The 14,225-nt window shown below is 40.5% G+C and overlaps 1 protein-coding gene across 4 annotated transcripts in view; it reads right to left on the reverse strand.

The window, feature by feature from the left end:
* GCC2 (GRIP and coiled-coil domain containing 2) overlaps window positions 1-14,225 on the reverse strand; it is a 71,833-nt gene that overhangs the window by 24,035 nt on the left and 33,573 nt on the right. For all 4 annotated transcript variants that reach the window (XM_049650135.1, XM_049650136.1, XM_049650134.1 and 1 more), the window contains 3 exons: window positions 1,678-1,778; window positions 1,513-1,590; window positions 695-832 (listed from right to left, as the gene is read on the reverse strand). In XM_049650135.1, the coding sequence (XP_049506092.1) occupies window positions 695-832; window positions 1,513-1,590; window positions 1,678-1,778 (317 nt within the window). The remainder of the gene's footprint in view (window positions 1-694; window positions 833-1,512; window positions 1,591-1,677; window positions 1,779-14,225) is intronic.

A 14,225-nucleotide genomic window follows, 5' to 3' on the forward strand; every position in this document is an offset into this window, starting at 1 on the left:
TATAATTTTGTTTGACAGGAGATGTTTCTACATGTTTTCTTCCCTGGTAGATTAATTGAGTACCCATAAATTTTGTAATGGCACTATTTTTGCCTTTGGAAACTTGGAAAGATTTTTATTTAAGATAGTCCCTCTTTTCATAAATACAAGAAAAATTAATTAAAAGAAATTAAGCTACTTGAACTTCAGATTTCTAAAGAGAGAGGGAAAAGTGAAATTCTAGGTCTTTCACTTTCCCAAGGTGATCTCCTGTCACCCTTCTGCCAAAATTGCTTAGATGATAGCTGCACCTCTCACAAAGCTACTGTATTGAATTTGTTTTGTATGCTGAAGAAAGCAGGCCCTCAGAGCCATTCTAGTAGAATGTTATTTTATAATCATTTGGCCCTCAGAAACAACTATATGCTTTTTAGATTATAAAATTTAAAGAAAATAACTCTTACATACAGAAATTGCAAAGCAAGGTTAAAATGGAAACATGTACCTATGTCTTCCCTTTTAACAAAAAAAAGGTTATGCACATGACAGGAGTGGGATGGGGTTGGGGTTAGAGTCAGATGAGTTGCACCGAATTTTCCTCTAATAAGTGCTCTTAAATAACAGCAAACACTAAAAGGCCAGACCACAGCCCTCTCGTGAACTGCTTGCTAGGTGATAACAACACCTGTCGTCTGTGTCCATGTGAAGCATGTACCTTGGCAGCGTGGCATTCTTCCTGAAGGGCTGTCACTTTTTGCTGGTATGCGCTCAGTGTGCGCTGGTGCTGGTCTGCAGAGGTCTTCAGCTGTTCATGAACTTTATGTTTCTCAGAGGTTATGTCAGCCAGCTGAATCTGGGACAAAACCTTTCAATTAAGCTCTAGCAAACTGGATCTTCACTAATTAAAGATGTTCCTTTAAATAAACTTGAGTTTTGGATCATGAGTATGTATAAGGTATAAAACTAAATAGAATTTAAAATATCTATTATTATTAAAAGAGTAAAGGCAATATAATAGAACATTTCCCCAATAAATTCAGTTTTCCTTAAAATCAATCATGAAAAATCATAAATTCCAGACTACTTGTTATAGTTCAATGTTGAATTGAATATATCAAGATATTATATAAATATAACAGTTATAAAAATATATATAATAATGGAAATATACGTACATATGTATACAATATAAACATATGAAACCATTTTATAAACTGATTCTTGTGACTGCACTATCATTTAGAAAGCTCAGATACAGCTCTGGGGCCATGTTGATTTTGTGTTGCACTATTCTTAGTGCATTAAGGATTTTCAAATACATGAAGAGGATCTAGCTTAAGCTAAATGGGATACTCCAGTTATATGCCATACCTGGCTTACTGCTTCTACTTTTTCAAAATGTTGAGGAAGGATATTGAGGGGGGGGGGGAATGTGTGCGGGTATATAAAAATATGTACATAAGGATATTTAGAAAAATCCCTACATGGTACCTTACTTCTTTTGTAAATCCTCAGAAGTAAAAAGAATCTTACTTTATAGACTTCTACTTGCTGCTGGCTTGCCTCCAGCTCACCCTTTAAAGATGCTTGAAGTATTAAGTGATCAGTTTCCTAAAGAATAAGAATCCTGGTTATATTTAGAAAAGAAGGGATTTATAGATACATAAACTGAAATATGAAAATGGGAAATTAACATACTGCTTGCTTTGAATCTGCCAGTTCTTTTTTGGTTTTCACAAGCAACTGCTTGATTTTGGTATTCTTTTCCTCAGACTGTTGCACTGAAGACTGTAGTGAAGCTAGCAAAGGAAATAATTCCAGAAGAGGTTGAACAATTTTTATGAATGACTTTAAATAAAGAAATGACAAGTCTTTTCTTTGTATTAACCCATATTTGAAAGAAACTTGTCTTAGCCTTTTATTATGGAACATTTCAAATATACACGACAGCAGTGCCAACAGTGTAATAAACTCCCGGCACCCCTCTCTCAGCTTTAACAATTACCAATACATGGCCAATCTTGTTTCACCCAGAACAGGAATCTGGTCTGCAAGCTAAAATCTGGCTGCTGCCTGTTTTGTAAAGAGTTTTATTAGAACACAGTCAAGTTCAATTATTTACATATTGTTCACATTTGCTTTAGTACAGCAATGACAAATTTACTAATGGCAATAGAGATATGATATGACCTGTAAAGCCTAAAATATTTACTGTGTGGCCCTTGAAAGAAAAAGTTTGCCAACCACTAACCTATACCCTTACCTATTCCTTATGCCCTCACTGGTTTTTGGGTGATTGTTTTTGTTTTTTGTTTTTTTGGTTCTTCACAAGAAATCCATTGAACTGTAAATATTTCAGTATACATCTCTTAAAGTTATATACTTAGTGTATAACTAAAAGATAAAAGCTTTACTTTTAAGAAGTACCTCAAAAGAGGTGCCATGTATTTCCAATTATATCACAGCAGAGGCACATACCTGGTTGCCTGTTTTTGTGGTACTAATTGTTTTATGGAATGGGACTGTCAGTGACAGTTCACTAAGGAACAAATAAAACGTGATAAAAACAAAAAACTTTTATGCTAACAGAGGTAAAAAAAAACAAACATCATATAGGAATAAGTGGATTTACTGTCTAGATCACAGGTGCCCAACTACAACCAGCAGGCCAAATCTGGCCACAGCCTGTTGTGAAAGAGACAAAGAGTGTATGATAGAGACCACGTAGCCTGTGAAGCCATGGAGACTGACTTCCTGGTCCTTCAAGAAACAGTGTGCTGGACACCTGGTCTAAGCCAATTACATGGGCACTATGTAATTGTGCTACTAAAGTACATTATAATCAATGATTAACTTTATGTAGTTGTACTACATGTAAATATGAACACATATACTTTAAGAATATATCTTAACTATGACTTTTTATAAGTCTAATTTAGTTAACTTCTGGAAACTATTTGCTCAGTTCTGAAAAGCATTTTCTAAAGCACAAATTACATATAAAACCTATGTTAAGTGCTTCAGGAATTATGATAAGATATAGTAAGTTCCTAAGCTCAAACCGTCTAAAAATGAAATTGGGGGATATAACATTTCACAGGATAACATAAAGCAAAATATAAATGTATGAAAGAAATACAAAAGGCTACAGAGATCCACAGGAGCCAAAGGTTATATAAAGTTCGCACAGGACAAAAAAAAAAATTCACAGAATAGGAAACACTGAAGATTAGGAAGGATTCCCAGACGTGGGCATGATGGCGGGAGTGCGAGGGCATGAAAGGAGATTTCCTTTAGAGATGAGATATACAGTTACAGAGTGGGGATAAATGTTGGAGGGGTTTCAGATTAAGATGTGTGTTGCTAATTTATTAAGCAACCTCCCCCCGCCCCCACTTGCCCCCAGAACATTGTCTGGACGTTTTATCTTTTTCCTACTCTACCACATCTCCTTAGCCCAGCCTTCCAAGGCCCTTCATGCCATTAGCCTGGCGGCTTTTGGCAGATTCTACACCATTCCATTTAATCCAATATGTTGGCAGACCAATCTTCCCCCACTGTCTTTAAAAAGGGCCCCAATACATTCTTCATGTACTTCATGAACTGGATCAAAAATGTCTTCCTAATTATACCTCACTTCTCCCTGGCAGGTCAAGCCTTTCACTCCAACTGATCAAGACTTCCAAAATTATGTTACTTCTTTTAACTTTTGCTTGTACCATGGCTGCATAAAGGAATACTCTTTCCTTGTCTGCTTTAAATCTCCAAACCTTACCTTCAGGACTCACCTTGAGCCCCAACTTGTAATTGTTTCAGTCTAGAGAATCTCTCTCCTCTGAACTCTAGTACTCACTTCCTGTACCATTTATTTCTATACTTATTTATTGAATAAATATCTTTTTTTTAGTTTTTCCAAGGTATCAATCAATCTTCTTTCAGTTTAGTTGATGATCAAACATACACGTAATCACTAATTCATAAAACCAAATGTTTGTAGAAGCAAGATGGCGGCGTAGGAGGATGCTGGGCTCACCGTGTCCTGCTGGTCACTTAGATTCCACCTACACCTGCCTAAATAACCCAGAAAACCGCCAGAAGACTAGCAGAACAGAGTCTCCGGAGCCAAGCGCAGACGAGAGGCCCACGGAAGAGGGTAGGAAGGGCAGCAAGGCGGAGCCCGCTACACGGACTGGCAGGAGGGAAACGGGCGGAGGGGCAACCGCCGGCCAAGCAGAGGCCCCGAATCTGGCTTGCAAAACGGGAGGGGCCGGACGGAGTGTGTTCAGACAGCAAGCGGGACTTATCATCTGCTCGGAGAGCCGGAGGACTGGAGGACAACAGGAGGGAGAGTTGTTGAGCCCCGGACAACAGAGCTCAGCTTGGCTAGGAACAGAGGTGCTCTCCAGTGCCATCCCCCTAGCCCATCCCCCAGCTAAAATCCCAAAGGGAACCAGTTTCTGCCAGGGAACTTGCTTGCAACTAGCAAACACCCAAAGTTGTGCTTCTGCGGATCCATCCGTCCAGCGGCGGGTCTGACTCCTCCGGTGCCGCAGGGCCCCTCCCGAAGCAGATCACCGAAGGATAAGCGAGCTGAGCCTGCGCCTCCCACCCCTGTGCACCTTGCCGATCCACCCCAGCTAATACACCAGATCCCCAGCACCACAGGCCTGGCAGTGTGCAAGTAGCCCAGAGGGGCCACACCACCCCACAGTGAATCCTGCCCCTAGGAGAGGGGAAGAGAAGGTACACACCAGTCTAACTGTGGCCCCAGCAGTGGGCAGGGGGCAGACATTAGGTCTGACTGCGGCCCTGCCCACCAAATCCAGTTATTCAAGACAGCACAGGGGAAGTGCCCTGCAGGTCTGCACCACTCCAGAGACTATCCAAAATGACCAAATGGAAGAATTCCCCTCAAAAGAATCTCCAGGAAATAACAACAGCTAATGAACTGATAAAAAAGGATTTAAACAATATAACAGAGTGTGAATTTAGAATAATAGTCATGAAATTAATCGCTGAGCTTGAAAACAGTATAGAGGACAGCAGAAAATCTATTGCTACAGAGATCAAGGGACTAAGGAATAGTCAGGAGGAGCTAAAAAATGCTATAAACGAGCTGCGAAACAAAATGGAAATGACTACGGCTCGGATTGAAGAGGCAGAGGAGAGAATAGGTGAACTAGAAGACAAAATTATGGAAAAAGAGGAAGCTGAGAAAAAGAGAGATAAAAAAATCCAGGAGTATGAGGGGAAAATTAGAGAACTAAGTGATGCACTAAAGAGAAATAATCTACGCATAACTGGTATTCCAGAGGAGGAAGAGAGAGGGAAAGGTGCTGAAGGGGTACTTGAACAAATCGTAGCTGAGAACTTCCCTGATCTGGGGAAGGAAAAAGACATTGAAATCCAAGAGGCACAGAGAACTCCCTTCAGATGTAACTTGAATCGATCTTCTGCACGACATATCATAGTGAAACTGGCAAAATACAAGGATAAAGAGAAAATTCTGAAAGCAGCGAGGGATAAATGTACCCTAACATATAAAGGGAAACCGGTAAGACTTGTGACGGATCTCTCTTCTGAAACTTGTCAGGCCAGAAAGGAATGGCAGGAGATCTTCAATGTGAACAACAGAAAAAATATGCAGCTGAGAATCCTTTATCCAGCAAGTCTGTCATTTAGAATAGAAGGAGAGATAAAGGTCTTCCCAAACAAACAAAAACTGAAGGAATTCGTCACCACTAAACCAGCCCTACAAGAGATCCTAAGGGGGATCCTGTGAGACAAAGTACCAGAGACATCACTACAAGCATAAAACATACACACATCACAATGACACTAAACCCGTATCTTTCTATAATAACACTGAATGTAAATGGACTAAATGTGCCAACCAAAAGACACAGGGTATCAGAATGGATAAAAAAACAAGACCCATCTATTTGCTGTCTACAAGAGACTCATTTTAGACCTGAGGACACCTTCAGATTAAGAATGAGGGGATGGAGAACTATTTATCATGCTACTGGAAGTCAAAAGAAAGCTGGAGTAGCCATACTTATTTCAGACAAACTAGACTTTAAATTAAAGGCTGTCACAAGAGATGAAGAAGGGCATTATATAATAATTACAGGGTCTATCCATCAGGAAGAGCTAACAATTATAAATGTCTGTGCACCGAATATGGGAGCCCCCAAATAAATAAAACAATTACTCATAAACATAAGCAACCTTATTGATAAGAATGTGGTAATTGCAGGGAACTTTAACACTCCACTTACAGAAATGGATAGATCATCTAGACACATGGTCAATAAAGAAACAGGGGCCCTGGGGCGCCTGCGTGGCTCAGTCGGTTGAGCACCGGCTTCAGCTCAGGTCACGATCTCACGGTCCGTGAGTTCGAGCCCCGCGTCGGGCTCTGTGCTGACAGCTCAGAGCCTGGAGCCTGTTTCGGATTCTGTGTCTCCCTCTCTCTCTGACCCTCCCCATTCATGCTCTGTCTCTCTCTGTCTCAAAAATAAATAAACATTAAAAAAAAAAAATTAAAAAAAAAAAAAAAAAAGAAACAAGGGCTCTGAATGATAATTGGATCAGATGGACTTGACAGATATATTTAGAACTCTGCATCCCAAAGCAACTGAATATACTTTCTTCTCGAGTGCACATGGAACATTCTCCAAGATAGATCACATACTGGGTCACAAAACAGCCCTTCATAAGTATACAAGAATTGAAATCATACCATGCATACTTTCAGACCACAATGCTATGAAGCTTGAAATCAACCACAGGAAAAAGTCTGGAAAACCTCCAAAAGCATGGAGGTTAAAAAACACCCTACTAAAGAATGAATGGGTCAACCAGGCAATTAGAGAAGAAATTAAAAAATATATGGAAACAAATGAAAATGAAAATACAACAATCCAAACGCTTTGGGATGCAGCGAAGGCAGTCCTGAGAGGAAAATACATTGCAATCCAGGCCTATCTCAAGAAACAAGAAAAATCCCAAATACAAACTCTAACAGCACACCTAAAGGAAACAGAAGCAGACCTAAACCCAGCATAGAAGAGAAATAATAAAGATCAGAGCAGAAATAAACAATATAGAATCTAAAAAAACTGTAGAGCAGATCAACGAAACCAAGAGTTGGTTTTTTGAAAAAAAAAAAAAACAACAAAATTGATAAACCTCTAGCCAGGCTTCTCAAAATGAAAAGGGAGATGGCCCAAATAGATAAAATCATGAATGAAAATGGAATTATTACAACCAATCCCTCAGAGATACAAGCAATTATCAGGGAATACTATGAAAATTTATATGCCAACAAACTGGACAACCTGGAAGAAATGGACAAATTCCTAAACACCCACACACTTCCAAAACTCAATCAGGAGGAAATAGAAAGCTTGAACAGACCCATAACCAGTGAAGAAATTCAATCAGTTATCAAAAATCTCCCAACAAATAAGAGTCCAGGACCAGATGGCTTTCCAGGGGAATTCTACCAGACATTTAAAGCAGAGATAATACCTATCCTCCTTAAGCTATTCCAAAAAATAGAAAGGGAAGGAAAACTTCCAGACTCATTTTATGAAGCCAGTATTACTTTGATTCCTAAACCAGACAGAGACCCAGTAAAAAAATGAGAACTACAGGACAATATCCCTGATGAATATGGATGCAAAAATTCTCAGTAAGATACTAGCAACTAGAATTCAACAGCATATAAAAAGAATTATTCACCATGATCAAGTGGGATTCATTCCTGGGCTGCAGGGCTGGTTCAACATTCGCAAATCAATCAACGTGATATATCACATTAATAAAAGAAAAGAACCATATGATCCTGTCAATCGATGCAGAAAAGGCAGTTGACAAAATTCAGCACCTTTCTTAATAAAAACCCTTCAGAAAGTCGGGATAGAAGGAACATACTTCAACATCATAAAAGCCATTTATGAAAGCCCACAGCTAACATCATCCTCAATGGGGAAAAACAGAGCTTTTTCCCTGAGATCAGGAACACAACAGGAATGTCCACTCTCACCGCTGTTGTTTAACATAGTGTTGGAAGTTCTAGCATCAGCAATCAGACAACAAAAAAATCAAAGGCATCAAAATTGGCAAAGATGAAGTCAAGCTTTCACTTTTTGCCGATGACATGATATTATACATGGAAAACCCGATAGACTCCACCAAAAGTCTGCTAGAACTGATACATGAATTCAGCAAAGTTGCAGGATACAAAATCATTGTACACAAATCAGTTGCATTCTTATACACTAATAATGAAGCAACAGAAAGACAAATAAAGAAACTGATCCCATTCACAATTGCACCAAGAAGCATAAAATACCTAGGGATAAATCTAACCAAAGATGTAAAAGATCTGTATGCTGAAAACTATAGAAAGCTTATGAAGGAAATTGAAGAAGATATAAAGAAATGGAAAAACATGCCGTGCTCATGGACTGGAGGAATAAATATTGTCAAAATGTCAATACTACCCAAAGCTATCTACACATTCAATGCAATCCCAATCAAAATTGCACCAGCATTCTTCTCAAAACTAGAACAAGCAATCCTAAAATTCATATGGAACCATAAAAGGCCCCGAATAGCCAAAGTAATTTTGAAGAAGAAGACCAAAGCAGGAGGCATCACAATCCCAGACTTTAGCCTCTACTACAAAGCTGTCATCATCAGGACAGCATGGTATTGGCACAAAAACAGACACATAGACCAATGGAATAGAATAGAAACCCCAGAACTAGACCCACAAATGTATGCCCAACTAATATTTGACAAAGCAGGAAAGAACATCCAATGGAAAAAAGACAGTCTCTTTAACAAATGGTGCTGGGAGAACTGGACAGCAACATGTAGAAGATTGAAACTAGACCACTTTCTCACACCATTCACAAAAATAAACTCAAAATGGATAAAGAACCTGAATGTGAGACAGGAAACCATCAAAACCCTAGAGGAGAAAGCAGGAAAAACCTCTCTGACCTCAGCCTCAGCAATTTCTTACTTGACACATCTCCAAAGGCAAGGGAATTAAAAGCAAAAATGAACTACTGGGACCTTATGAAGATAAAAAGCTTCTGCACAGCAAAGGAAACAACCGACAAAACTAAAAGGCAACCAACGGAATGGGAAAAGATATTTGCAAATGACATATCGGACAAAGGGCTAGTATCCAAAACCTATAAAGAGCTCACCAAAATCCACACCCGAAAAACAAATAATCCAGTGAAGAAATGGGCAGAAAACATGAATAGACACTTCTCTAAAGAAGACATCCGGATGGCCAACAGGCACATGAAAAGATGCTCAACGTCGCTCCTCATCAGGGAAATACAAATCAAAACCATACTCAGATATCCCCTCACGCCAGTCAGAGTGGCCAAAATGAACAAATCAGGAGACTATAGATGCTGGAGAGGATGTGGAGAAATGGGAACCCTCTTGCACTGTTGGTGGGAATGCAAATTGGTGAAGCCACTCTGGAAAACAGTGTGGAGGTTCCTCAAAAAATTAAAAATAGACCTTCCCTATGACCCAGCAATAGCACTGCTAGGAATTTACCCAAGGGATACAGGAGTACTGATGCATAGGGGCACTTGTACCCCAATGTTTATAGCAGCACTCTCAACAATACCCAAATTATGGAAAGAGCCTAAATGTCCATCAACTGATGAATGGATAAAGAAATTGTGGTTTATATACACAATGGAGTACTACGTGGCAATGAGGAAGAATGAAATATGTCCCTTTGTAGCAACATGGATGGAACTAGAGAGTGCTATGCTAAGTGAAATAAGCCATACAGAGAAAGACAGATACCATATGTTTTCACTCTTATGTGGATTCTGAGAAACCTAACAGAAACCCATGCTGGAGGGGAAGGAAAAAAAAAAAAAAGGAGGTTAGAGTGGGAGAGAGCCAAAGCATAAGAGACCCTTAAAAACTGAGAACAAACTGAGGGTTGATGGGGGGTGGGAGAGAGGGGAGGGTGGGTGATGGGTATTGAGGAGGGCACCTTTTGGGATGAGCACTGGGTGTTGTATGGAAACCAATTTGACAATAAATTTCATATATTGAAAAAAAAAAAAACAACAAAAGAACCCCAAATTTTTTATTGAAGGAATATAATCTAGAGTTCTACCATTCAATTTGCACCATGAACACAGTTGGAAAATATGGTATGTATATAAGAAGAGATACATGCATAGTGAATTGGCTGGAAACTCTACAGTCGTTTCGATTATCTGAATATGTTATTTTTCCCCCCCTGGATGCAGGCAGATATCAGAACACTGCATATGTGGCTTCATTCCTTTGTTTATTCATGGAATCACATTTATTCAGCTGTGATTTGGCTACACGTTGAATGAAGTACCCATTATGAAACATTCATGGGAGATTTGTTACTTTATTTATTGTGGGGATGCCATTGAAAATACAAATCTGGATTATCTGGATTATCAGTGGTTTCTGTTAAAAGTAAATATAAAATGGATACTGGGTTTGAAAATTCCCCGAGCAGACAAAACCATTTAAGTCATATAACTGAAACTTATTTAGCTTATTGTGCAAAACAAGTGAACTTGTCATCTGGGAACCCCCATTGTAATAACCAATCATTGTAAAGGTTAAATTTACTTATTTTCACTTTACAAGCCAATCCTGTAAGGTAATACCCCTGGGCTATCAGTTTCTGAATTTGAAAACTCCCATTTTGTGAAATGGTCTTACATGCACACGAGATTCTTACTAAATATTATTTATTGATTTGGTGGCTTTAATTTTTGCTATTTCTGGATGTTTGACATTCCTAAGGTAGCATTAGCTTCAAAATCACATATGAGACTATTGAAAACACAGATTTTATTAAAAAAACCTTTTTACATTTATTTTTATTTTTGAGAGACAGAGGGCAAACAGGGGAGGGGAAGAGAGAGAGAAAGATACAGAATCAGAAGCAGGCTCTCAGCTATCAGCACAGGCCCCAACGGGGGGTTTGAACCCACAATCATGAGACCATGACCTGAGGTAAAGTCAGACACTCAACCAAGCCACCCAGGTATGCCTGGAAAACACAGATTTTAGTGCCCCACACTTTAAGATTCTGATTCTTTACATCTGTGCCTGGGCTTTCTAAAAAGCTCTCCAATACTGTGTGATATTCAAGTTAGGTCTGGGACCATTCAAGTTATGGTCTGGGACCACATAACACAGTGTTTCTTTTATAAAAATGTCTTTAAAAAAATTTTTTTTTTCATTTATTTATTTTTCATGGACAGAGAGACAGAGCACAAGTGGGGGAGGGGCAGAGAGAGGAGACACAGAATCCAAAGCAGGCTTCAGGCTCTGAGCTGTCAGCACAGAGCCCGATGCAGGGCTTGAACTCACAAACCGTGAGGTCATGACCTGAGCCGAGGTTGGATGCTTAACCGACTGAGCCACCCAGGCACCCCCTTTTATAAAAATGTCTTAAAAAAAAGTTCTCTCACACATCTTAGTACCAGGAAAAGCTATGTTTCTTACAATTATCACATTTGTTTTAATATTGTGGCTCTTATAAACCCTGTACCTGAGAATGTTCCTGTCTTTGTATGGCTTCTGGGAAACTCCAAGCCAATTTATGCAGACCAAAGTGATACCAAAAGCACACAGAACATACACTTTATGTCTTGATCTTATGTCTGACTTTACTGTATAGTCCTATATCTCAACATTTGCTTTTATCTCATTTCCTCATCATTTATATATCTGAAATATTGTATAGTAGTATCTTGGTAGCCACCTCAAATCATTTTATGGGACTTCTGCTTCTTGTCATTTGGGAGTAACAAGTCTTAGACTTACTTTCCACCGTAATCAATTAGAAAACTGAACAAAATATATGAAAAAAAATCCTGCTTTCTGACATTAGACAATAAGCACTATAGAGCTGTGATCCCTGAGAGAAGGTAAACAAGGTGAGCCCTATTACAGTCCCAGCTTTTGGTCAGGAGGCAATTTCTAGACTGTGTTACAGAAAGGGACTCCCAAACAGAGCAGTGGTCTTGCTGAGATTCAAAGAACAATAGCTTTGGAAAGAACAGTGTATAGGGAACTATAATTGGAACAATTCCCAGGGCTCACAAAGGGCTATAAATTGTTCCAACCAGCCAGAGTAAAGAGACTTTAATACATAGGCACTCAGTAGACATTAGAAGATCCCTATTTTAGTAGAGAGGCTGATCTAAATCTATATGAAAGGACTCTCTACACTTGTCCTAAAAAAAAAAAAAAGAAAGAAAAACAAGCCACAAAAGAATAAAACTGATCTATAAATGCCCGCCAAAGTTTAACTCTGTAAGTGAATACAAAAAATCTAGCACTCAACATGTAAAATTCACATCCAATTAAAAAATTATTTCCCATGCAAAGAAGCAGGGAATTATTACTGATTACAGGAGAAAAAAATTCAATCCATAGATTTAGAACAATAAATCACAGAATATGCTTAAAGACTGGAAGGAAAATATAATGAAGAGATAAATGGAAAACAGGAACAAAAAAAAAACACAAATGGAATTTCTGGAGATGAAAAATATAATACCTCAAGAAAATATCACTGGAGAGAGGTTCCGGAAGATGGCGGCGTAGGAGGACGCGGGGCTCACAACGCGTCCTGCCGATCACTTAGATTCCACCTACACCTGCCTAAAGAACCCAGAAAACCGCCAGAGGATTAGCAGAAGGGAGTCTCCGGAGTCAAGCGCAGACTAGAGGCCCACGGAAGAGGGTAGGAAGGGCGGCGAGGCGGTGCGCGCTCCACGGACTGGCGGGAGGGAGCCGGGGCGGAGGGGCGGCTCGCCGGCCAAGCAGAGCCCCCGAGTCTGGCTGGCAAAAGCGGAGGGGCCGGACAGACTGTGTTCCGACAGCAAGCGCGACTTAGCATCTGGGAGGTCATAAGTTAACAGCTCTGCTCGGAAAGCGGGAAGGCTGGAGGACAAAGGGAGGGAGAGCTGCTGAGCCCCCGGACGGCAGAGCTCAGCTTGGCGGGGAACAAAGGCGCCAGCGCCATCTCCCCCGCCCATCCCCCAGCCAAAATCCCAAAGGGAACCAGTTCCTGCCAGGGAACTTGCTCGCGCAGCGCAAACACCCAACTCTGTGCTTCTGCGGAGCCAAACCTCCGGCAGCGGATCTGACTCCCTCCCGCTGCCACAGGGCTTCTCCTGGAGTGGATCACCTAAGGAGAAGCGAGCTAAGCCTGCCCCTCCACCCCCCGTGCACCCTGCCTACCTACCCCAGCTAATACGCCAGATCCCCAGCAACACAAGCCTGGCAGTGTGCAAGTAGCCCAGGCGGGACACGCCACCCCACAGTGAATCCCGCCCCTAGGAGAGGGGAAGAGAAGGCACACACCAGTCTGACTGTGGCCCCAGCAGTGGGCTGGGGGCAGACATCGGGTCGGACTGCGGCCCCGCCCACTAACTCCAGTTATACACCACAGCACAGGGGAAGTGCACTGCAGGTCCTCACCATGCCAGGGACTCTCCAAAATGACCAAACGGAAGAATTCCCCTCAGAAGAATCTCCAGGAAATAACAACAGCTAATGAACTGATCAAAAAGGATTTAAATAATATAACAGAAAGTGAATTTAGAATAATAGTCATAAAATTAATCGCTGGGCTTGAAAACAGTATACAGGACAGCAGAGAATCTCTTGCCACAAAGATCGAGGGACTAAGGAACAGTCACGAGGAGTTGAAAAACGCTTTAAACGAAATGCAAAACAAAATGGAATCCACGATGGCTCGGCTTGAAGAGGCAGAGGAGAGAATAGGTGAACTAGAAGATAAAGTTATGGAGAAAGAGGAAGCTGAAAGAAAGAGAGATAAAAAAATCCAGGAGTATGAGGGGAAAATTAGAGAACTAAGTGATACACTAAAAAAAAATAATATACGCATAATTGGTATCCCAGAGGAGGAAGAGAGAGGGAAAGGTGCTGAAGGGGTACTTGAAGAAATTATAGCTGAGAACTTCCCTGAACTGGGGAAGGAAAAAGGCATTGAAATCCAAGAGGCACAGAGAACTCCCTTCAGACGTAACTTGAATCGATCTTCTGCACGACATATCATAGTGAAACTGGCAAAATACAAGGATAAAGAGAAAATTCTGAAAGCAGCAAGGGATAAACGTGCCCTCACTTATAAAGGGAGACCTATAAGACTCGTGACT

This window comes from Panthera uncia (assembly GCF_023721935.1).
Source record: "Panthera uncia isolate 11264 chromosome A3 unlocalized genomic scaffold, Puncia_PCG_1.0 HiC_scaffold_11, whole genome shotgun sequence".
NCBI classification, from domain to species: Eukaryota; Metazoa; Chordata; class Mammalia; order Carnivora; family Felidae; genus Panthera; species Panthera uncia.